Here is a 23447-nt window from a genome sequence, read left to right as displayed (position 1 = left end):
GAAAAACTGACGCGGCTGCGCCGGGATTTAAACCACGAACTCTTTCGCGGCAACGGGAGGTACGAATCGCACTCCCGACTGCGCTATGAACTGACGCATAAACAGGACGACAAACACGCCTTATAGCCTCCCCTTCAGATGGTGCTGCCGTCTAGGACAGGCAAAGCAAAGTAGTGCATCACGATGATCATGACCACGGAGCAAGATATAAAGAGGAGCGCCGACTGTGGCCCAGAAAAAATCTTTTGCTCGGGCCGATAATGTCCACGCGCCGCCGGCCGCCCAGCTTTCCCTTTGCTCTCTTCCTCCTTCGTTCGCCCTCTCGCCGCTGTGCCTCTGTACATGGCTCTTCCCTTCTTCACTCTCCCCAGAGGCATCTTTTCTTGCGCAGCGACGTCTGTCTTATGCCTGTCCTACTATGCAGGAGGCATGCGTGCACGCGCGGAATTTAAACACCCGTGCGCCGCCGCATACATGGTGATCGCTTATTCCCGGAACGTTTAGTCTGACGTTATGAATATCCACTAAAAATATTGTACTAACCCAGCACATGTAAGACGCAGCTGAACGACGACGACTTCAGAAGCACCGAAGAATGAGCAAGAGTAATATGGAATGCTACAACATAGTCTAGCGTGATTCTGCTTATGACGAATCGATGCAGCGCAAAGGTTACCCTCTGTTGTTATCCCGCTCTCCGGCCGCGTGCTTAATTATTTATGCTGCTTCTGCGCACGAACAACGCTTACGAGGGTCGCCCGGAGACTCCATCGGCAAACGGCAATGATGCACATTTCTGTGCCAATGACTGAATTGGACGGCTGCCCTGTTGTATCAAGTGTACAAAAACACTGTCAGCTTGATAAGGAACCCAAGAATATCAAACGCATACTTCATTTTAACGCATGCCGCAACTTACCGCGCGATGTTCACTGTCGCTGTACGGTCGTGTTATCTCGTCGATAACGCCGCGGTCTCCAAATAAAATGCTGCGATTTGTATGGCTGCAATTTTTTGGCCTACCAGGGTTCCCGGCGTTTTTTTTTTTTTTTTTCGTTAAGCGGCTGACCAGCAAAACAACCGGCTCGTTAAACCTTTTCTTTCGGCGAGTTATCGCGAAATGAAGGCTTGTGAAAAGACCGCACTGTCAGGGACTTGATCTTGAGCAGATTGCTACGTCGAGGGCAGTCGCGGGTGATGTAATCGCATTTCTGTTCTTTTCTGATGAGCGTGTAAGTGCCTGCCCGTGTTCTAGGCACGCTCTGTTTTGGACGCAAGTTGCAGAACTGCGAGAAAGCTGCGGGAACTTTTATAATCGCCAGTGATCAGAACCAGTTGCTCCTTATCCTTTTGTAAAACCTGTTAAAACACAGCCAAATTGGTATTCCCAAATTTACAAAACGGAGCCACATTTTCGGCAAGCACCGCGCAAAAGGTAGTGTTTGTATAGCAGCCATATATTTGTATGTGGTCTCTATATTTTGTTTTCCCACCATGCAAACCAATCCTTAACGTATCTTTGCCGTACGGCCACTGAATTCCTTCGGGTCCGGGTTACCCGGAAGGTGCTGTCGAACAAGTTAATGAACTGTGCGAAGGAGGCGCGCAATGAACGCGAAGCGGCGCCAAAGCAGGCCCAAAGCAGTCCGTGCTCAAAACTACCGTCGCCGAAGCAGACGACAGAGCCGACGAAATGCGTTCCGCCAACTCGCCCGCCGGCGCACGGGGAACGCCGGCCGCTTAGCCGCCGCCGGCTAAGGTCCCTTTCGCTGCGCCATCTACATTGTGCTCCGCGAGTTATGGACATTAAGAGCCCGCCGGAGAGAGCGAAGTCGGCGCTCCTGTTTATCTTGCTCCGTGATCATGACGCTAATGAGCGCCGACAGTTGGTGCCTCGATGGCAGCGCCTACCTGTACGGGGGACGCAGCGTAACCTGCACAGACGCCTGTAAGGCAACGACCATGGAGTAAGATAGACGCCAACTTGCACATGTCACATTCGTGGCACGGTCCGCTGCTCCTTTCATTGCAGCGGACCGTGTGTTCACCAAACAATTCGCTGACAACCCGTTTGGTTTCGTTCGCATGGGCGGTTTGCAAGCACCTGAGGTTTCAGTCGGATTTCCGCAATGCTCCAGCGCGTGCAATCCAGTGTCTAACGTTGATGCGTCTAACGGTGCCATACCGACAAAATATAAATAGCGACGTGCAAGTTCATATTGATGCACAATAAACATTCAAATGCTCCTGTAAAGGCACATTTCACTTTCGTGTTTTACCGGTTCCTATGGAAGAGGGATCAACCACATTTTTTTTTAACCTGTGTGCTTGAGATTTACACATTAAGTGTATTTTAACATCCCGAGCACAAATATGCAATCAGTTTTTGTCTATGTGATGTAAGTTCAGAGTTGTGCAGCATGTTGTCATTCCATTTCGGGCAATTTTTCATTATCTACCTGTGAGATACTCGAATACTTTTTATCCCGTTGTGCTCTAGAAAGACCAGGGAGTGCAACTATACCACAGAAGCAATTTTATCATTGTTTCTGCCATTGCTGTAAACTTATTTGATGTCTGGTCATCAATTACCAATATCTTAGTAAAATGAACTGCATAAAAAATTGTGCTAGCAAAAATAAATAGTATATTTTTGTGGTTTTGTTTCACTGTTCAGCTCATAAGCTTTCGAGTGCAGAAAAATGATACAAATCTGACCAGTACATCCCCAGATATTGTACTTGCCAGTTGACATTGCAGGAAAAAAGTTGGTCCTGAGAAAACAACAAGGCACGAAGTTTGGAAACGCAGGTGAAAATGGTCATTTAGGTAACTTCAGAGGGTGACAGCCTTGCAAATACTTTGGGTTCAGCTATAATATTTTGAAGGTACTTTCATTGGGGGGCCTGTAGACTGCAAATAAAATTATTACAGAAAATAAATTTTTTGGCAAATTTTCAGCCCTCAAGACCAGCGTCCCCCCTTAACAACAACGCGTAAAAATTATATTATTTCGCCTCACAAGACACTCGCAAAGCACTCGCAAATAAAAAATCCACTCTGTGAAGGTGGATTAGCACCAGAGCTGTGTAAAATACACACGAAACACCCACAACGATCCAGGATGTACACACATTTAGTTATCTTGTCATTTGGTGATACTAGTGGCTGCGGCTTTGTGATTGTTAAATGGAACTTGGAAGGGCTAGAACTTTATCCTAGCAGAAGAATGTGAGGCTGTTCATATCCCTCACATAAAAGCCCATGTAATAACAGCAGACCGGAACTCCACAATATTTAAAACTTTACTATGAGCCAACTAGTTATGACAGGTAGGCAGATAAATGAGAAAGTTGTCGTAGCGGCTCATTTCCACAGAAGTTTTGTTGAAAAATCTCCGAAAAAACAAGACTTCCAGTTGTTCTCTGTAATCGTACTCCCTCCGCAAACATCTATGTAATGGCAGCACACAAGAATCCTGTAATGCGTGCAACTTCACTACAAACTAATTGTGACAAGTAACAGATATTCGGAGTGACAATAGAATCGTCTTGGCGGCCAATTGTCATAAAACTGATTTTTTGTGAGTCCTGATAAGACGAGTCGCAGCGATTGTCCGCAGAGTATCCATGATTTGATTAGGTGACACTCTGCAGCAGCGTTTTTTTTGCTGCCCCAAACTTGCTAAGAGACACAAAAAAACCTCAGAACCCTAACCATAAACAGTTTCACTCTACAAAAAGGAAAGGCTAACATGATGAGATGAGGCCAAAGATTAATCCAGATGCCACCTCCCTGAAACACAACGGACGCTGCATTGCACACAACCAAGCCTACATAGGATGAACTGCACCAGTGATTTCACGAAGAGCACAATAAAGGAAAAGCGAAACGCTTACTTGGAGTCTGGCAGAGTGTCCACACTTTGTTGAAGGATAACGTCACTTATGTACTGAAAGAAAAAGAAAGGCGACATGGAATTAAATTTATGTTGCCCGTAGAAAAAAGAGAAGAAAAATTAAGGCCGTTCCACTCAATGTGAAAGCTGTCGGAAGTGCAGAGCAGTGATTCGCCATAATGGGCTGCAGCGGCGTTATCCACTCACTGCGACCACCCAATGCAACTCAAATTTCCCGCCATCGCAGTGCTCGCGCGCCCCCTGCCGGAAACTGTTCTTTTTGTTCTTGCTTTTCCTTCCGCACGTGCCGGTGTTGCACTGCCACTTTTTGTCGCTTACTATCGTAAAAACCAACCCAGCCGGCGTTCCTAACTAAATGAACGTGGGCGCTGCCGGTTAATTACGCGTATTTTACCTCAAATGTACCTGCAGTTTTCTTTGCGCTAAACAACGGGGAGATGTATGACGAGCACCAGCGGTGCACGAGTTTCGAACACTTATGACTATATAAACCGCTTGGCTTTCGAGGCCTCTATGGGATGCCACGACGACAGCCGCTACGATGGAACATCGTGTGGCTCTACTTGGGTCCAGTGAGCGAGCTACGACGACAAGGCAAGCACCCAAAGTGTTCTGCACTTAAAAGGCTTGGAGCCATTTCACCGTTACTATAAAAGACCAGCGAAGCTGTATTAAAGGGGCACTGACACAAAATTTTGAAGGCGAGATAACTTCGGAGATAGATTGGTGGGAACACATATACATCATCTGCAAAATATCAGCGGCGAATACAGCCTAGAACATATTTAAAATCAATTTTGAAGTGTGCGAAACGCAACCGAGCAGCCAGCAGAGGACCACGCGCAATTGTAAATAAACAACATCCAAACACGTCCCGAGTTTGTGTTTGCCGCTTCCGCACTACCGGCGTTTTTTGCCGGCTCGCCCGGCTCGCCGCTCCAATCGGAGGGCCGGAGGGCGGAGCTTCTGCTCTCGAGAACGAACGACCCGATCGTTGGCGGCGGAGGCGCCGTGATTTCGTCAGCTAATCGGGCAGCTGGCCGCGACCAAAGTTCTACAGCGATTCCAGGCACTCTGTTTCTATTACTGTTTATTACCATTGGATGCGAAAACGCGCCGGAGGCACGAAAAGCTCACTGAGCTAGCCGCACGGTCGCTGTGCAGGCGGCGGCCACGGCGGCCGCGAAGTGGCCCAGGCCGGCGCAGGTAGCTCGAGTGATAGCTTGTTACCGCTGCACGAAATTGTCCCCAAGTCCCGACCATGGTGGCTTACATGAGAAAGGAGTTAATGATGCGATGGCGGGTTGCATTAAAAATTGTCATCTGCACCGTTTACGAGAGCGGCACTCGAATATCCGCCGCAGTGCTGAGCCGAACACATCTGTAGGCGGACCTGTAGGCAGACCGGCCGGCTGCTCCCAGCGCGCGTCTTGCCACCCACCGTCTCGAGCGTCGCGCGTCGTTCTTTAGCCGCGGTAGCATTTGCACTCGCAGCACCTGCGTCACATCCACGGTCGCTTTTTAATTAAGCGCCTCACGAGATCAGTACGTGGGGGCATTCGCAGAAACTGCCGTCGATGCGGATTCGACAGTGCTACGGTGGCTCTGCTCTGTGATATCCCTCCGATGGTCACGTGGTCAGCTTTGTTCACACAAAATCCACAAAATCCATCGTTTCGCGGCACTCGGTGAAACCGAAACTGCGACTGGCCGCATTGAAAATGCCTCTAATTAAAGAACCGTCGCACGCTGAAGCAAATGAGGTTTCTACAGGTTATAAGTAGGTCACTAGCTACTTATCGCAACAAAAAAAACAAGATGCAAAATTTTTGTGTCAGTGCCCCTTTAATAGATAACTATATTATGTACGGCGACTTACTATACTGATTGAATAAAGAGACACGTAGCGTCCTTAGAACTAAGTCTAAATTAACTCTCATATACTTTGTTTCAGTCCAGTTCTGACAAAACAAGAGTTGCAGACATTTTGTGCAACAATACTTCCTCCGTAGGTGGCCATGCATATTGTAATGTTTAAAACTTCACTATGAACTAACTAAATATAACGACCAAATGAAGCAAAGTGCAATGACACAGTCACCTTAGTGGCCACTTGCAGTATAATTTTTTTTTCCAAGATACCTACATTAGATTGAGAGCCACAGAGCCTTTTGCACTATATCTGGAGCGAGCGCATGCGATTTTTTGTTGACACAACCTGATAGATGTACGCAATTTTGGTCAGAACTAAGCGCGAGACAGCTTCGCTGCAAAAGGAAGCAGAAAAGGCACGCACGCTGAACAGCTCCTGGTGGAAGAACTGGAACACCTGGGTCTGCTTCTCGGCCGAGAAGGCTGCCTCGAAGGCGGCCTTGGCGGCGCTCGCGGCCGGCGCAAACGGGTCGCTCTGGGAGACCAGCCAGGCACCGATGAGGCCCTTGGTGTGGGGCGCCAGGTCCCGCCTGACCCGCTGGCAGATGAGCTCGTGAACGCGGTGGGTGGCCTCCCGCACACGACGGTCATTGTCCTGCGCGGCCAACGGAGAACGCGACAGTGGGGCTCTTCGAGGGGCCACAAAGACCAAATACAGGTTTGGCTCATTTATTTTTAAAAGGCTGCGTTGGCCCAATAACACTGACACCACTTATATCAAAAACTTTACACACATGGTTGAGATATTAAAGGGGCACATGAGTGTTTGATCAAAAACTTCATTTTTACAGTTGCGATGATAACTATTGGGGGATGTATGAAGTTATTCATTCTGACTGTAGATACAAAATTTGTATTTGTGTAAAACAAAATAAAATAAAATTTATTTGGATTTTTGTATTTGATTTTTTTTTTGACAGCTTTTGTAAAAAAAAAACTGCTGGAGGCATGCAGCTGAACAAGGTACCAGTGAAGTGTGCACATATCAAGGAGTGCAATAAGACTAACATTATCATTCCATCTGGTTTGTAGCAGAAGTTACGACCGTTTGAAGTTTGGGCCTGGAAGGCAAAACTGGTTTTTCTAGTTCCCATGTTCCCAATTTTCCTCGTCCTAAATAAAAATAAACTTTTTTGGTTGAAGAGCAGTGTGCCCGGTGGCAACACCATAGCCAGTTTCCGGCCACTTTTCTATGACGTCACAGAATCTTGTTCGTACCAATGGCGGCCACCGACCAAGAGTGCACCGCCAAGAATGATGACTGGGAAATTGTAGTGGGGCCTCTGATTCCATTTAATCATATTCCTCGAAAGCCAAGGTGCAGTTAACACACTTTACAGCTGGCCTCTATTGCATCACGCCTGCCCATAAATCGCCGCTGTAGTGCGAAATTTGAAAGTTTCACAATATCTCCTGCATTTTCTCAGTTAAAAAACGTCTTTCATGGTTGGGACAGAGCTGAGTTAGGCACTGAAGCCTCGTTCTTTCAATGTGGACAAAGTTGTATTCTGTGATCATGGCCCCTTTCGATTACCAGTCCCAGATTCACCCCGGACTCCTAAAGAAGCAATCCGGTATTCGATTTTCGCGTATATTTCTACAGTGCGGAGAATCTTCAGACTATTTACGGACTATCTGCGGTGACGTCAAGACTGCACATCAAAGAGCCCCAATGTGTGGTGGCCCAACATCAAATTCAAATTTGGGGGGTTTTACACACCAAAGCTACACGTGGGCTACGAGACGTGCCATAGGGCTACGAGGACCCTAGATTTTTAGATGCGACGCATCTCTTGCTCGGGGGGTATGTCCCTCCGGCGTCGGCGTTGTCCGCACGCTCACTGCACATGTGCAACTCTCCCCCGTTCTTCTCTCCGACAGCTGTGTGTAACACTCTCACTCAGTCTCATCATCATAACAACAGTTGCGCGTGTGCGCTTCGCTGCTCTGGGTGCGCGCATGTGTGCGCATGCGCGCGACTCTCCCACCCGGCTCCTCTCCTTTCAAAAGCAGGAATATAAGCGGGGGAGCGCACGGTGCCGGATCAGTCCAGCGCTCACTCTCGCACTTGACTTGACTTTGTTTGACGATACCTCCGTGCAAGATCTTCCGATGAAGACGTGATGAAAGCGACAGTCCCTTCAGCGAGTGAACTGACGCAATCCAATACCAGCGTCAGTCCAAACACTCCCCCCTGATGCGTCGCATCACATCAGGGTTCCCTCGCGAAAAGATGGGCGTAATTTTTTTCAATCACCTGGGCATCTTCAACGTGTGCTAAAGTCTCAACATCCCGGCCGCGGCGGCCGCTTTTCTGATGGAGGCGAAAAGCAAAAACCCCCGTGTGTACGAGATTCCGGCGCACGATAAAGATCCCCAGGTGGTCAAAATTAATCCGGAGCCCTCCACTATGGCGCGCCTCATCGCCTGCGTTGCGTCGGCGCATTAAACCCCACAATCAGAATAAAGTCTCAACACACAGATGTTTTCGTTTTCAGCCTTCTTGAGAAAAACAGCTGCTGTGGTCGTGACTGAGCCCATATCCACGGGCTCAGCGACACAATGCCTTCGCCACTGCAGTTGGCAGTGCCAACATCAAGTGTTCTTGCATTCTAACGACAAAGTAATTTGCACGAATGGAAATAATGCAATGCCGCTAACAGACCTAACATTTCTGTGTTAAAAATACTTTTGAAAAAGTATTTTTCCAATGTGCCTGAATGTGAACTTACTGATGCTAATCAATTAGGTCACCCTACCTGCTCTTCGTTAATGGGACAAAAGTACACTTTTTTTAACCCAATAACATTTACAGCTCTTTGGAACCTATAACTCCAATTTTCGTTTCTTGGTTAGTGCACTCACTTATAAAAACACTTGTACTTCTTTCTACTCAAAGTTACATATTTTTATGATGCTGAACTAGTACATGCCAGGGAAAAAGAATAAGGGTCTAATGTTGACTGAGTAGAAGCTGATAATCAGTACAAAAAAAAAAAACATATGGGACTGGAGATAAGTTCGTGTGAAGACCTACATGGCACTTGCGTGTGTCTTGGGTCTTTAGCCCCGTTCATTTTAGACAGTGTTCTTGTTTGTTAGTGTTTTCAGCTTCGCATTTTTAATCAGCTGGCGAAGTTAGGCTGATAAGATACAGTAGAAACCCTGTTGATACATTCCCGGTTCATACGATTTCCTGATTAGTACTACGCTCTCAATTGTGAACACTTCAAATTCCCCATAGCATGTTTCTGATAGTATGTTTTCCCAGATAGTACGTTTCTCCCTCGCGTTTTCTCTTTAGAACGTATCAATGAGGGCCTACTGTTTACCCCTGACATGTACAAAATCACCTCAACCTCACAAAATAGAAATGACAGCATGGATAATACATGAAAAGGGCCCTCTCCCTCTCTCGCAATGCCTCTGGGCACTTAACTCCACTCACAAGAGCTTAAACATGGAACTGCTTTCAGACTGCAAGGGTGCATCCAACTTTTTATCGTTGTGTCAACTAATAGCTACGCAATTCACCGCAGCTTATACGGAAGCGTCAGGATAGCCCTACAATCAGCCATTTTCCACAATCACAGTGCTGAAACACAATGGGTTTCATATGTAAAGGGATAATAACACAGGTTTGCTGGCCATTCATACAATATCACCGTCTCAGGCAACTCCTAATTCCCTTCTTTTTCATACGAGCACAGGTACACCAAGCAGCACTAAATAACTACTTTTTTTTTTGTCTCGTCTGGACTTCACTGGGAACAAGGAAGTTATTGCAAATATAAAACAAGTTCAGCTGCAACAGCATGAACATTATCAGTGAATACACAGGTTCCTGTACTCCACACAAGAAAGAAAGACAGGCACACGACACTGAGCCTTTCATCAGCCAGCCTAGAGGAGTGAGGCAGGTGCCACATCCACACGTTATTATAGGCAGCACAGTATGCAAAATTGCAGAATCTTGAAGACTAGATGGGTTACCAGGGAAAGCTTGTTGTACAGACGAGGCCAGAATGGAAGGGCGCCCTTGATGAGTTCCACATCTTTTTCCTTAACGAGGTCAAGAAGCTCCTGCAGAGCCTGAAACATACACACGTGAGAAGATCACCTTGTGAAGGAGAGGGAACAGTTTTGAGATCTGGAATTTTTGTCAAAGGTATTTATGTCAGTCAAAATACTCCCTGTAAAGTCAGTGTAGTATGCTTCTTCATGCATAATTATATATAAAAAAAAAAAAACTTTGAGCCAATTCTCTTTTTTCCTTGTACTTTCTGCTTCTCATTCTATTTTTTTTTTAATTCTCATTTCAGAGCAACAGGTCTGATAATTACTGGCATTGAAATAAGCACTGGCTTTCGGGCTGACATCATTATTACCCCAATGATAGTTTTCTCCCCATTCTTGGTGTGAGCCCCTCGGACAGTTTACAAATGCCGTTTTACAGTTCTCATATCTCAGTGAAAACAGTGTACTACTGTAACGATCAGTACGTAAGGGAAGCATGGGAGCGCCTGGAAAATAACCTCAAACTCTGCTTGTGATGATACGCGGTTGCCATTGTCTGAACCAAACTGGAACGAGAAAAGCTTTGCCATTGGCTGCTGGCACCCCCAACCATGCGCCTGTGTGCCTGCAATGTGGCCGCTGCTACAAACCACGATAGCGGCTGGGTACTGTAGGGACACGCAACATGGTCAAGTGCAGTGGTAGGTTTTTTTGCTTATTTTCTTTCTTAATTGTTTTTTAACATGTGGATGTCAAACAGACAACCTCTCACCGAGCATTTGATACAATTTTGCGTTTTCTTTTCTGACAGGGTGTTTTTGAATGGACCTTTTCCAGTACCGGTCCTCCCAGCAGCCACCACGGTGAACTAAAAATGGCAGTAAGGCACACCCCCAAAAAAGTCAGACTTTCGGAGAACTCGTGCACAAAATATCCTGGTCCTGCTGTCCCTCCAGCACTCACCTGTTGGCCGTAGCATTCACATAAATGTCACGGTAGCAGGCGCACATTCCTGTGACTAATCTGCAGTGGTGATGATGATTGTATGGTTTAACGCGCTGACGTTACATAGGCGATGAGGCGCGCCGTAGTGGAGGGCTCCGAATTAATTTTGACCTCCTAGGGATCTTTAACGTGCGCCGAAATCTCATACGCATGGGCGTTTTTGCTTTTCGCCTCCATCAGAAAAGAATTTGCAGTGGTCGAAGCGCTCGTTATTCTTTAATTTTTTTCATTTTCATTGCTCCCTCACTGGCAGCCATGTGCTCGCAGCGTGGTCAGCCTCAAATGTCTTTGCCCCTTTCCTTAGACAGCCTTTTTTGTGTGCACGTACGAACCTGCCACGGGCTGTCAGAAGAGAAAAAATTAAAACATGCACCGCTAGAAAGCATAGGCGCTCCCCAAGCAGAAAGCTGATGGACGACCTTTTGCGGAAAACTACGACAGCGACAGTGAAGACTTCACCCCCATTAACACATACGGAGAGGTGCTGAGATGGTTCAGAGAAACCAGAAGACAGTACCCAGGACCCCACTCCAACCTCTCTAGGCAAGAGGCAGTGATCCTCAGACAGCTACAAGTGCGCGCGACGTGGACCCCGGTGTGGGCCAAACACGTTGATGATGATGGTTTGATTTTATTGGCGCAAGGCCGACACGGGCAAAGAGCGCCAAACAGAAAGTTATTTGATGAGGAGACAACACGAAATAAAATCAGTTAAAAACTATGAGTACGGCTGGTGTAAAGGGCCAGGGTGAAGAACAAGAGTGGTTAAAAAATAAATAAGGTGGCTGGTGTATAGGACCAGGGGTAAAGCTATGGGTGGTATGAGATGAGTTGTAAAAAGTGAACTTCTGATAGGAACTTACAGGTGCGCTGAACAGAAAACATGGCATCATCTCCTAAGAAGTGATGATGATGGTTGGGTTTTTTATGGCGCAAGGCCGCCTACGGGCAAAGAGCGCCAGAGGGAAGTTTATTTAATAAAGTGGTTACAAAAAAAAAAAAAAAGTCAACCGAACATAATAAAATCAGTTACAGATAATGGTGATGGCTGGTGTATAGGGCCAGATTTCATTATGCGTGATAGGAAATGAGGTTTAAAAACTTAACGTCTGACAAATACTCAAACACACGTTTAACAGAAACAATGGCTTCGTCACCTAGAAACTGCGATGGATGTAGTGGGATATGTTGTCTGTAGAGTTCTCTGAAGTGTTTGTATCGTGTTGTGTGAAGTGCCTTGCATGTGAGTAGTATGTGCACTACGGATAGGGCCTCTCCGCACCTGCTGCACTGGGGTCTAGAAGATCCTGTCAGCAGATAGGAGTGCGTTGCATGGGTGTGCCCTATCCGTAATCTGGCCAAGGCGACTTCAGAGTATCTATTGCGTGTGTCGGTGGTGTATGGTCCCAATTGAGGTTTTATTACGTGTAACTTGTTGTCTGTTTGTTCACTCCAGTGTGTTTGCCATGTTTTGCGAAGTTGTTGTCTGATGTGTGGTTTCACGTCGGTGTAGGGTACTGTGGTTATGTCTACTGTATTCGAGAGTGTAGCAGCAGCAGCCATTCGGTCCGCTGCTTCGTTCCCGGCAATACCACAGTGGCCAGGGACCCAGCAAAGAACCAGTTCAAATTTGCGTACATACACAGACATAATACCCTTGACAATCAGATTGACAACGTGGTTTTTCGAAGGCACTGTTGACGACAGTGCCCGCACAACACTGAGGGAATCTGTATAGATAATGGATTGTGGGATGTGGTTTTGAAGTATATGATTGACAACAAGAAGTACACCGTAAGCCTCTGCCGTAAAGATACTAGTATGACCATTCAGAGTTCGAGTGACACTAAGGCCGGGCCCATGCGCCGCGCAGGACACAGAGGTGGCAGTTCTAGAAGCGTCCGTATAAAATTCAGAGCACTCATACTTCTGCTGCAAATACAAGAAATGCTGCAGAATTGCACATGTGGGAGCTCGCTTTTTATCTAGATGTGTAAAAGATCTGTCGCATGATACAGGGCGGAGATGCCATGGTGCTATAAAATCCGTCAAAGAACTTTGGATTGTATCTAAAAAGGAGACAGCAAGCTCTGACGCCTCCTCTCTAACTCTGTAAGAGAAGGGCGCAGAGATCGATGGTCGATTTAAAAGGAGTTCAGTCATGGACGTATCATGAAAAACTGATTTAAAAGGATGGTGAGGCATGGATGAAATTTTAAAAGCATAAAGGAGATCTGTGTAAGCTCGCTGACGTTGTAGGTTCCATTTGTTGCACTCCACATAGAGGCTTTCGACCGGGCTAGTGCGGAAGGCGCCACACGCCAGGCGGAGCCCGAGATGGAGCACTGGGTCCAGCATTTTGAGAGATGTTTTACTTGCTGACCCATAAACAACGCTACCATAGTCCAATCGTGAACCTATCAAGCTGGTAAAAACACGTAAGAGAAGTTGTTTGTCAGCACCAAAAGAGATGTGCGACAGAACCTTCAGGATATTCATTGTTTTTAAGCATTTATGTTTTAGTTGTTTTATGTGTGGGATGAATGTCAGCTTTTCGTCAAAGATAATACCCAAGAACTTGTGTTCCTTTTTTACAGGAATAGAGACACCGTGGAGTTGAATGTCTGGATCCGGCCGGATACCACGTCTCTTGGAAAACAAAATACAAGTGCACTTCCCGGGATTAAATTTAAAACCACTGCCATCTGCCCAGCCAGCTAGCTTGTTAACACCAAGCTGGACCTGGCGCTCACAGACAGACAGGTTACAGGATTTAAAGGAGAGTTGAATGTCATCTACATAGACTGAACAGGAAATCGACGGTGGCAGCGCCTTCCTAAGGGAATTCATTTTCACAATAAAAAGGGTGCAACTTAAAACTCCACCTTGTGGCACTCCATTTTCCTGCACATGAACCCTAGACAGTGCAGTTCCAACTCGCACACGAAAGGTTCTTTGAGACAAGTAGCTGGCAAGTGTGTTTATCATGTTACCTGACATGCCGAAGGACTTGAGGTCACTTAGGATGCCATACCGCCACGCGGTATCGTACGCTTTTTCCAGATCAAAGAATACCGTCATACAATATTGTTTGTGGAGGAAAGCATCCTTTATATAGGACTCGAGCGCGACGAGTTGGTCGTTCGTGGACCGCCCCGCCCTGAAGCCTGCCTGGCAGCCCTCGAGAAGACCATTGTACTCAAGAAAGTACACGAGTCTCCTATTTATCATCTTCTCGAGGAGCTTGCACAGGCAGCTTGTGAGGGCGATGGGCCGATAGCTAGCAGGAGAGGAAGGGTCCTTTCCTTCCTTCAGGAAAGCCACTACTATGGCCTCCCTCCAAAAGCGAGGAATGTGCCCCGAAAGCCATATGTTGTTGTATAGATGTAGGAGTGTTTCAAGAGTGTCTGGGTGTAGGTGTTGTATCATGGTGTATGTGATTTTGTCTGCACCTGGAGCTGAAGGCTTACATGTGCTCAGAGCAACCTTCAGCTCATGAATAGAAAAAGGAGAATTGTAAGAAGTGTGCGACTTGTTGTTATCACGCAGGGACTTCTTTTCTACAGATGTCTTGTGTTTCATGAAAGTGTTTGTGTATTGTGCTGAACTGGACACGTGTTCGAAGTGTTGTGCAAGTGTGTTAGCCTGGTCTTCCAGTGTGTCCCCTGTTGTACTAACCAGGGGCAGGCTGTGTGTCTGTTGTCCTTTTAGTTTTCGTATTCGTGTCCAGACTTTGTGTGTGTCAGTGTATGAGTTGATGGAAGTGAGGAAGTTGCGCCAACTCTCCCTTTTTGCCTCACGACGCACTCGCTTCCCCAAAGCCTTTGCCCGTTTAAAAGAAATTAGGTTATCTGACGTGGGGTACCGGCGAAGGACACCCCACGCCTTGTTCTGGGCCTCTCGCGCCCGCCTGCAGTCCTCGTTCCACCAGGGCCTCCTTGGGTTGCGGGACGCACTGGAGGCCTGGGGCATGGACTTTTCGGCGGCGTCGACTATGTGCGCCGTGACGAGTTGGGCTGCTTCCTCCACGTGTAGGTGTTTTATGGTTGTGTGGTGTAGTTTAGATGTTTCTGTGAATGTACTCCAGTTTGCTTTTGATTCATTAAACCTGTTATGGGCAGATGGACTGCATGGGCCTTTACCTCTGTATGTTAGGGATGTGGGGAAGTGGTCACTACCATATGGGTCCGTGCCCACGCCCCACTCAAGACATGGAAAGAGAATTGCAGAACCAATAGCCAAGTCGAGATGTGAGTACGTATTATGTCCTAAGTTATGGTAGGTAGGCTGTTTTTTGTTGAAAAGGCATGCTCCTGAAGATGTAAGAAATTTCTCTATCAGGCGACCTCGGGCATCCGTTCTGGAGGAGCCCCAAAGAGAGTTGTGCGCATTAAGGTCGCCTGTTAGTATGTATGGTTCGGGCAGCTGGTCGACCAGCGCCTCGAAATCAGAGCTCGAAAGTGCATGATCAGGAGGAATGTAAATGGAGCACACCGTTACCAACCTATTAAATATTATTGTTCGAATTGCTACAGCCTCGAGGACAGTGTTCAGAGTGACAGGGTGGCAGGCTAAGGAATTCCGGGCGACAATTGCCACACCTCCTGAAGAGTGTGTGCAGCCAACCCTGTCCTTTCTGAATACCGTGTACCTATTTAAGAAATTTGTCTGTTTGGAATTGAGGTGAGTCTCTTGGAGACACATGAGACTTGGCTGATTGGCATGCAGGACATCATACACATCATCAAGATTTTTAAGGAGGCCTCTGCAGTTCCATTGAATGATGTTTTCTGTTCCCATTATTTAGGTTTAAGAATGAATGGAGTGTGTGTATGTGTTCATGTGTCGTCTTTCGGGGCTGTTACTCTGGGGTTAGGCTTTTTAGGCCTGTCTGTAGGCTTGGAAGTCGGTGGCCGCTCCTTGCGCTGCGTTGCAGGCAGGAACGGCCCGACATCCATCTCGTCGTCGGATGTCCGAGGGGTGCCCGACGGACCGGGCCCCCCGGACTTGGCCCCCCCTCGGGAGCCCTTCGTTTGAGCCGCCACCGCCGAGGGCGTCCGGGGCACCAGAGGTGGCACGGGCGGTGCGGTGACGGTGGGAGCCGGTGCGGGGCACGTGACCATCACCTCGGTACCCTCCAACGGACTGGAGGACGGGGAGACAGAGGCGGGAGCGGCACCGGTCCCGACAGAAGTGGTTTGCACCACAACCGCTGCTGCCTCAGCAAGCGACGTGGTGCCGGGTTGGGCTGCGTGAGGCAACCCAGCGGGGGGCGGGGGCGGGACCAGGTCAGACTCGCTGAACTGGGTCCCTGTGGAAACCAGACGCCGCTCCGCCCCCCGGCGAGCCGCGTCTGCGTACCTCCCCAGAGGGAAAGAGGCGAACCTCTTTCGCGCCTCTGGGAAGGTGATGTTCTCCGTGACCTTGATGTTAATTATCTTTTTTTCCATTTGGAATTTTTCACACTTGCGGGAGTACGCTGCATGCGGACCGCCGCAGTTCACACAAGTGAGGGTTTCGGATGGACAGTTGTCAGTAGGATGATCGTGCGCCGCGCATTTCGCACACGTCGTTCGGCCACGGCAAGAGGTTGTACCGTGCCCGAACCGCTGGCACTTAAAACAGCGCCGCGGATTCGGGATGTACGGACGGATGAAGCAACGGATGAAACCTGCATTGATGTGTTGTGGAAGAACTGCGCGGTCGAAAGTCAAGATAATGTGCTTGGTGGGAATCTCCTTGTCGTCTCTGTGGATAGTGATGCGTCTCACGGCAGTGACGCCCTGATCCTTCAAGCCGGCAAGGAGATCCGCATCAGTTTCGTTCAGGAGGTCTGTCTCGGATATCACACCCTGGGAGCTGTTGAGGCTCCGATGGGGTGTGACCCTGATGTCTAGATCAGCCAGTCTAGTCTGAGCTAGAAGCTTCGTGGACTGCTGCTTGTCATTTGTTTCGATGAGGAGTTCACCAGACCTTTGTTTTTTGCACTTATATGATTTTCCTACTATGGCTTCAAGATACTTGGCGATCAAGAAGACTGACTGAGATGCTAGAGGGTGGGTTGGATTGAGCGATTCCATCACAAGAAATCGAGAGAAATTATCCGGTTCAGGAAATGTTAAAGATGGCAATTGGGGAAAAGATACTTCGGTGCGGCCCCTTTTCAGGGACCGATCACGTTTGGGGGGGGGGTTTTGAAAATGCCATAGAGCATAGTATAAAAGCAGGGAGACTGGGGTACTTTCTTCTTTGACCTTACCCTGGTAGCCAAAGAGGTCCCGGAGCTCCCTGCCTGGTAGACAGACAGGGAGCCCATCCGCCGGAGCTTGACCTGGGCTCCGACGGCCACCGTTAGAGGTTTCTACCCTTCACCTTAAAAACACATCACCACGGTTGGATCCAGCTTATGTTTGGGGGCTCGGGGTCCGCGGTATCGCCAGTACCGTCACCAAGATTGCTCAAGGTGCCCCGTGCGGGGGGCCAAACACGTGCATCCCGAACTACAACCCAGTGACGTGTGTGTGCTATGTGGTGTTAATCGCGCTACTATGGCGCACATGCTATGGACATGCTCAGTGACCCCGGAACCCACGGATGTGCTTCCTCCTCACCTTGCTCGTGCGGTGTGCAAGGAAGACTTTGACTCCCAACGAAGGGCCATCCAGTTTGCTCTGGAGGCCCTCCAACGCCAGCAATCAAGGGCGCTGCCTCCCCTTCAGGAGGCTGGTACCCCTGATTAACTTCTAGCCGGCCAATAAAGATGTTGTTCTCTCTCTCTTGTTCATTTTGCCGGAGGCGCCTGCCAAGAATGGCGGACCGGCAGCCCGCGCATGCGCAGATCGCTACTTAGATAAGGTCCATTTCACTGACCGATGTGAAGAGGTCATTTGTGTTGTCATTCGTCCATTTGGCAGCCACACGTGACAAGAAAAATGAACACATAATAGACGCGGATATTTATCACTGCACTGCAATTCACTGCTGTGATACGTTTCCGATATTAATGTTAGTTACCGAGCAAGCCTCTAGTACACTGCATGGTAGTGGTGCAAGGCGGCCGTCTGAAAAGCCCTCCTCCACCGCACACCACAGGCTGGCTTACACGGCGTTCCCTCTCACACTGCGCGCACGATACCTCCGTGTGCGACAGCACCACGAGTGCCTGTACTTGACAAGCAATCAGTAAATGATGTGAGGTGTATCAAATGTTTTATCAGACGTTCATACCTTGAGCCTCGTCGTCTGATCTCTCTTCGTGAGCTTGCGCATCACCATCCTGAAGTCGCTGTCCACAGTGGAGTCGCCGTCGTCAATGACGTGCTGTCCCGTCGGCGGTATGTACGCCGGAGATTCACTGCTCAGTGAACTGAAGCCCACGAAGCCAGACAGGCCGGCAGCGCCGGTGGCTGACAGCAGCTGGGCGCTTCTTCCGCTGCTAGACGGCTGCAAACGAAACCCACAGAACAACGCTTGTTTGCGAAGCAATTGTATGACACGTGCTTTGCGCTGCACGCATGGTTAGTTTATTGAAAGCACGTAGAGTTTTCAGATGTCGCAAAAGACTTCACTTCGCTGCATGATACGTGCCGACGTCTAAATGACAGCAAATCGGAACTCGGCGTACCTGTCGCGCAAACTGAGGCACCTGTTATGCCTGCAGAATTTTCGTTTCTGTTCTATGCGATTTGAGGCAGCGGCAGTCTGTGATTCCGTCTCTTATATGCCAAGACACAGCTGGTCTGTGTTTATCACTTCGGACAATAAAAACATTGCTGAGTAATTACGTTAGCTTGTTGTGATTGCCTGACACGTTACTCACCCGCACGTTGCCTTTCGTTCTCGGAGCTTTCTTATTGCCTCCCATTGCTTAAGATTTTGTTGAATAAAAAGGCTACGCCGTTGACAGTTTAAGTGTTTTAAGTTTGAGGAAAATAATCTAAAGCGTCACATATTTCAACATGCGCAGGTTGCAAGCTACCACTCGGCTTGCAGAAAGTGGCAGAGAGAAGAAAGGCTTGGCGTGACTTGGTCACTTAGTTTGGTTTCACGTACAACCTGAAACCGAAACTAAAACTTTGTCACTTAAATATTAAGTTAACCTTTTTTTTAAGTTATTGGGTGTGTAATAATACATGTTTTTATTTATTTAAAATATTTTAATATAAACTAAGATATAAAACAATAACTAATGTTCGAAAATTAAAACCGAAACTAAACCGGTGCATTTTTTTATGTGTGCTGCTTCATTGGAGCTCCCTGATCAGGGCGAAAAGCTGCCTTGCAAGGTTGGTTCGCGCGCTTGTGTGGTGTATGCTCAAATGGAAAACAGACAGTCCACTTCCCTCTTTACTGCGCTTATTGGCTAATTTATTGTTCAGTGTTAACGCTTCTCACGGTAAAAAGATAGCCGGCTCAAGGAAGCCTCAGCAGAAAGCTCCCGACAATGTCGTCAGCACCACAGCAGCCGAACCAGGCGGCCAATCAGCCGGACGTCGTGAGGAACGTGAGCCCAAGGAACGCTCTTTCGATCAACCAGGAGCAGCACAGGTTCGGCAGAAACTTGAAGATCATGCCCACCAATGACCAGATCAAAGAGCTGCAAACGATCATTCGTGACAAGTAAGTAGTCGACCCGTTTTGGTAAGCGTGCTGTAAGCCGCGCTGTAAGCCGCGCTGTTGTCACTCCATTCAGTCATTGGGCAAGAAGGACAACGAACAAGAGAAAAAAAATGCCCTCCCGCTCCACCGAAGTATATTGCTGTTATCACATGGCTTGCCCCGTCTCTCAAAACAAGTGTTATCTTTGCAGGACTACTACGAGAGGCGAATTTGTGTTCTACGCTGACCGCCTCGTGAGTGTATAACTACAATTTTCCTTCAGTTGAGCCAGATTGCTACGATCGTCGACACGTTGCGGAATTCTGTCGTCACTTTCAGATCCGTCTCGTAGTAGAAGAAGGGCTCAACCAACTTTCGTACACCGAGTGCACCGTCACAACTCCGACTGGTAAGCTATAAGCTAAGCTCGGTTAACTGGGTCGCAAACCGAAGTTTGTCCTCTTATGTTTAGGGTCACTCTACAACGGGATCAAGTTTCTACGAGGCAGCTGCGGCGTCAGCATCATTCGAAGTGGTGAATGCAGAGTTGTAATCATCTTCGGCGCTGTGCGCAAACGAAGCCAAGCGTGCCTCGATGCAAACTTTACCTTGTCTTGCAGGTGAAGCCATGGAACAGGGTTTGAGGGACTGCTGTCGTTCCATCCGCATCGGAAAAATTCTCATACAGAGCGACGAAGACACGCACGAAGCCAGCGTCGTTTACGCCAAGTTCCCGGTTGACGTAAACAGCCGGAAAGTGCTGCTGATGTACCCAATCATGAGTGAGCCAATGTTTACAATTTTGACAAAGTTACCTATATGTCTCAGAAAGTGAAGCACACCATTTCTGCGGTTCGATCGCTGCTTCCTGCTCCCTACATCTCCTAAAAAGCTGTGTTATTTGAATCGTCAATGGTTATACCTGCTCGGTGAAGTAGCACGAGTCTCGTAGACGAGACGAAAGTAAAATACGTAGGTAGAGCTTCAAACTTGTGGATCTAACACCGTAAGTATTTTATATGCACCTACAGAACAGGTTCAACAGTGATGGCGGCATTCGCTGCACAAAGGCACGTGCATAATGCAAAAAACATCCGCTCAAAGCGAACTTTTGATACGTAGATAGATTGCCCCGCTCCGACTAAGTTACAAATTTATTATGGCTGGAGTTTGCTGTATTACCTCTCACAGCTTGTTCTCTTGTGAGAAAATGACTGGCAAAAGGAGTATAGCTGTATTCTGCAAAACATGAGGGAAGAGGCAGCTGTAATATTTATAGACGTGTGATTTGTGAATGAGCGTTTCTTTTCTGCATAATAGCGTGCCTAATCTACTCCGTGCAGGTACGGGAAACACCGTGAACAAGGCTGTTCAGGTCCTAAAGGATCACGGAGTTCGAGAGGACAACATCTTTCTACTTAATCTGTTCTGCACGCCACATGGTAATTATTGACCTCATCTTAACAATGAAAGTGTAATGCTCTTCACATTTCAGTTTTGTTAATAGAAAGTAGCACAAGTTATAACACACTGTTGTGGCGAGCGGTGAGCTAATTTTGCAGCATGCTAAAAAAAAAAAAAAGCACTGCCGAATTTTTCACAAGAAATATATTGCCCCTGACGTAAAACCGTGGCCCTGCTTGATCGAAAAAAAAAAAAATGTTAGATAAATGTTGGTGTCTATAGGTGTCGTGTGTCTCAATGGGCAGAGAAAAATGGGCTCGGAAGATGAAAGCACATTAATCAAAACATTTATTATAATGCGAAAACCTCTCAGCAAACAAAATAACACATAGGCCACAAAAAAATATATACAGTCGAACACGGATATATCGAACACGCATATATCAAATTATTGTCTATATCGAACAGTCTCAACATCCCCTTGGAAATCGCATGCAAAAGCATAGCGCTGTTGTTCGAGTGTATCGAGCTCCCGATCACGGGCACGTTAGATATATCGAACGCTGCGCCGCAAGTTACTGCTTGTCGCGACTTTGAAGATCTGTGATGTGCGCAGCTTTGGATGGGCATATTTTATATTTCGAATTATCGATATATCGAACTTTTTCGCGATCCCCTTGGATTTCGATATATGCGTGTTCGACTGTATAGTCAAAGTCGGGAACAAATTAGGTAAGTCAACTCTACTAAATCCTCTACATACTGTATTTTCGCGTGTATAACCCGCCCCTGCATATAATCCGCACCCCCACTTCAGCCCGCCGGAAAAGAAAAAAAATCCTCGCGTATTGCCCGCACATTTGATACAGGAAAGGCTGCACCAAGGCTACTGCTCAAGCAACACATCACATACTATGTATACAGAAAAAGTGTATATTTAGCAAGTAGAATACACTGACTGCAAGGCGAAAGTCACAATTCGCTAATAAAATTCAGTTGTTAGAGTGTGCTCATCCTTGTTTTTTCTTCCTTGTCCTTGTGTGCTTTGTGCAATCGCTGCCATTGAAGGCTTAGTCAGTGTTACTGCATAGGAGCTTCATGGCACAACGCGCATTGCCGTGAAGCTGCAGTAAAGGAAAAACCCCGCGTATTATCCGCACCACTCCTTTGCCACTAAAATTTTCGCATTTTTGGTGTGGGTTATGCACGCGAAAATACGGTAGTCCATCAATTAAGGGCCCCTAGCAGACTGGCCTGCCGCAGTCAGTGGTGTTGACACCGCACAGTCATGACATGGTGGTGCCAGCGTGTTGCTGGTGTTGTACACATCAGGTCAGTCCTGAATGGCTACTCTAGTGTGGTAGCCATGGCATCTGGAAACACTTCTTCAATCTAGGAACTCTGCCATGGGGGCCATAAAAAGTACGCATTGACGGGTTGATGTTTCGAAGACTCCAAACCATCCAATACTTTTTCTGCTTGACCGGGAGAAAGCAAAGACAACGCATATAACACTTACCCATTGGCCCTCTGGATTGCCTGATAAAAAGCCTGCACCTTTTTAACAGTGCTACATGCAGCTTTTAAGATACACTGTAGTTGGAACACCCAAGCAAGCCCCTCCCCATGAAATGGCAGCAACAGATCCAGTAGTGTCTGCTTATAGAGCACTCTGTATAGTGGCATTCTAACCAAAAACTAGAATAAAGAAGTGTGGTGCAGTTCAGGTCTTTTCATTTCACCCAGCTACAATTGCATGTGTTACGGTAGTATCTTTACTTGACTTGGCTGAAAACCAATGACTGAAGAAGGCTCATTTACTAAAAAAGGACAATCTCGTGCTTTTTTTTTTAATTTATAGCTTCACCCATCGCACACTAAATTTGTGCTTAGATTGTTTGTGCTCAGAGCAACTTTGTTAGCAGGGTCCCTCCCACAGGGCGTGTAGTTTTGGTGGATGTGGCAAGACATCCGTCTGTCATCGCCATTCACGGATCCAGAGGGGGGTCCGGATGTCCTGAACCCTCCCTTAATTTTTGAATTTATACCCCCAAGATGACCACTCAGGTCGTAGAAAAATCTAGTTGATGATTTTACTATTTCTTGTATTTTCGGTTTTCCAAAATTTTGGTGAATAAAAAAAGGCTACTGTCTCCCTCCTCCTCATCATCATCACCATCCTCATCATCATGCTAATAGAAGCTAACCACTCCCCCTCACAAAAATCCTGGATCCGCACCTGGTCATCGCTACATTCAAAGTAGCCACTTTTACGTTTTCCAGTGGATTAACGAGTCAGTAACGGTCTTTTCCCTTTTTTTGTTTACTTTTTCCCAGCTGCCAGGTCTGTGATGCGCACCTTCCCAGCCATGACGGTCCTCACATCCGAGCTTCATCCTGTCGCACCAAACCATTTTGGCCAGAAGTACTTTGGAACAGACTGACACGCCATTGGTCTACCGCTTTTATCAATTTTTTCTTTCAGCGACCGCTGCTAGTGGACAAAACATTTTAGTAAAGTGCTTTTTGCCTAACTTATTTTACAGCAAAATAAACTGTTTTACCTGTTTTA

The 23447-nt window shown here is 47.3% G+C and overlaps 2 protein-coding genes across 2 annotated transcripts in view; one reads left to right on the top strand and one right to left on the bottom strand.

Annotated features, from left to right (window-relative positions):
* Positions 1–18889, bottom strand: part of Ltn1 (E3 ubiquitin-protein ligase listerin) — a 67432-nt gene extending 48543 nt beyond the window's left edge. Inside the window, exons 1-5 of the mRNA XM_077683593.1 lie at positions 18693–18889; positions 18101–18316; positions 9845–9943; positions 6216–6446; positions 3900–3952 (exon numbers count right to left, since the gene is read on the bottom strand). Coding sequence (XP_077539719.1) covers positions 3900–3952; positions 6216–6446; positions 9845–9943; positions 18101–18316; positions 18693–18737 — 644 coding nt within the window. The 5' untranslated portion in view covers positions 18738–18889. The remainder of the gene's footprint in view (positions 1–3899; positions 3953–6215; positions 6447–9844; positions 9944–18100; positions 18317–18692) is intronic.
* A 236-nt stretch (positions 18890–19125) lies between these two features.
* On the top strand, positions 19126–23447 carry Kri (uracil phosphoribosyltransferase krishah). Its single transcript, XM_077683596.1, has 7 exons — positions 19126–19492; positions 19683–19725; positions 19811–19880; positions 19944–20006; positions 20092–20253; positions 20815–20913; positions 23213–23447. Exons 1-7 carry the CDS (start codon positions 19317–19319, stop codon positions 23317–23319), a joined length of 720 nt encoding a protein of 239 aa, XP_077539722.1. The 5' UTR covers positions 19126–19316; the 3' UTR covers positions 23320–23447.

This window comes from Haemaphysalis longicornis, unplaced genomic scaffold (genome assembly GCF_048455015.1).
Source record: "Haemaphysalis longicornis isolate Haplotype H1 unplaced genomic scaffold, Haemaphysalis longicornis Haplotype H1 scaffold_9, whole genome shotgun sequence".
NCBI classification, from domain to species: domain Eukaryota; kingdom Metazoa; phylum Arthropoda; class Arachnida; order Ixodida; family Ixodidae; genus Haemaphysalis; species Haemaphysalis longicornis.
The sequence above is the reverse complement of the archived record's forward strand: the minus strand, read 5'-3'. Positions and strand labels throughout refer to the sequence as shown.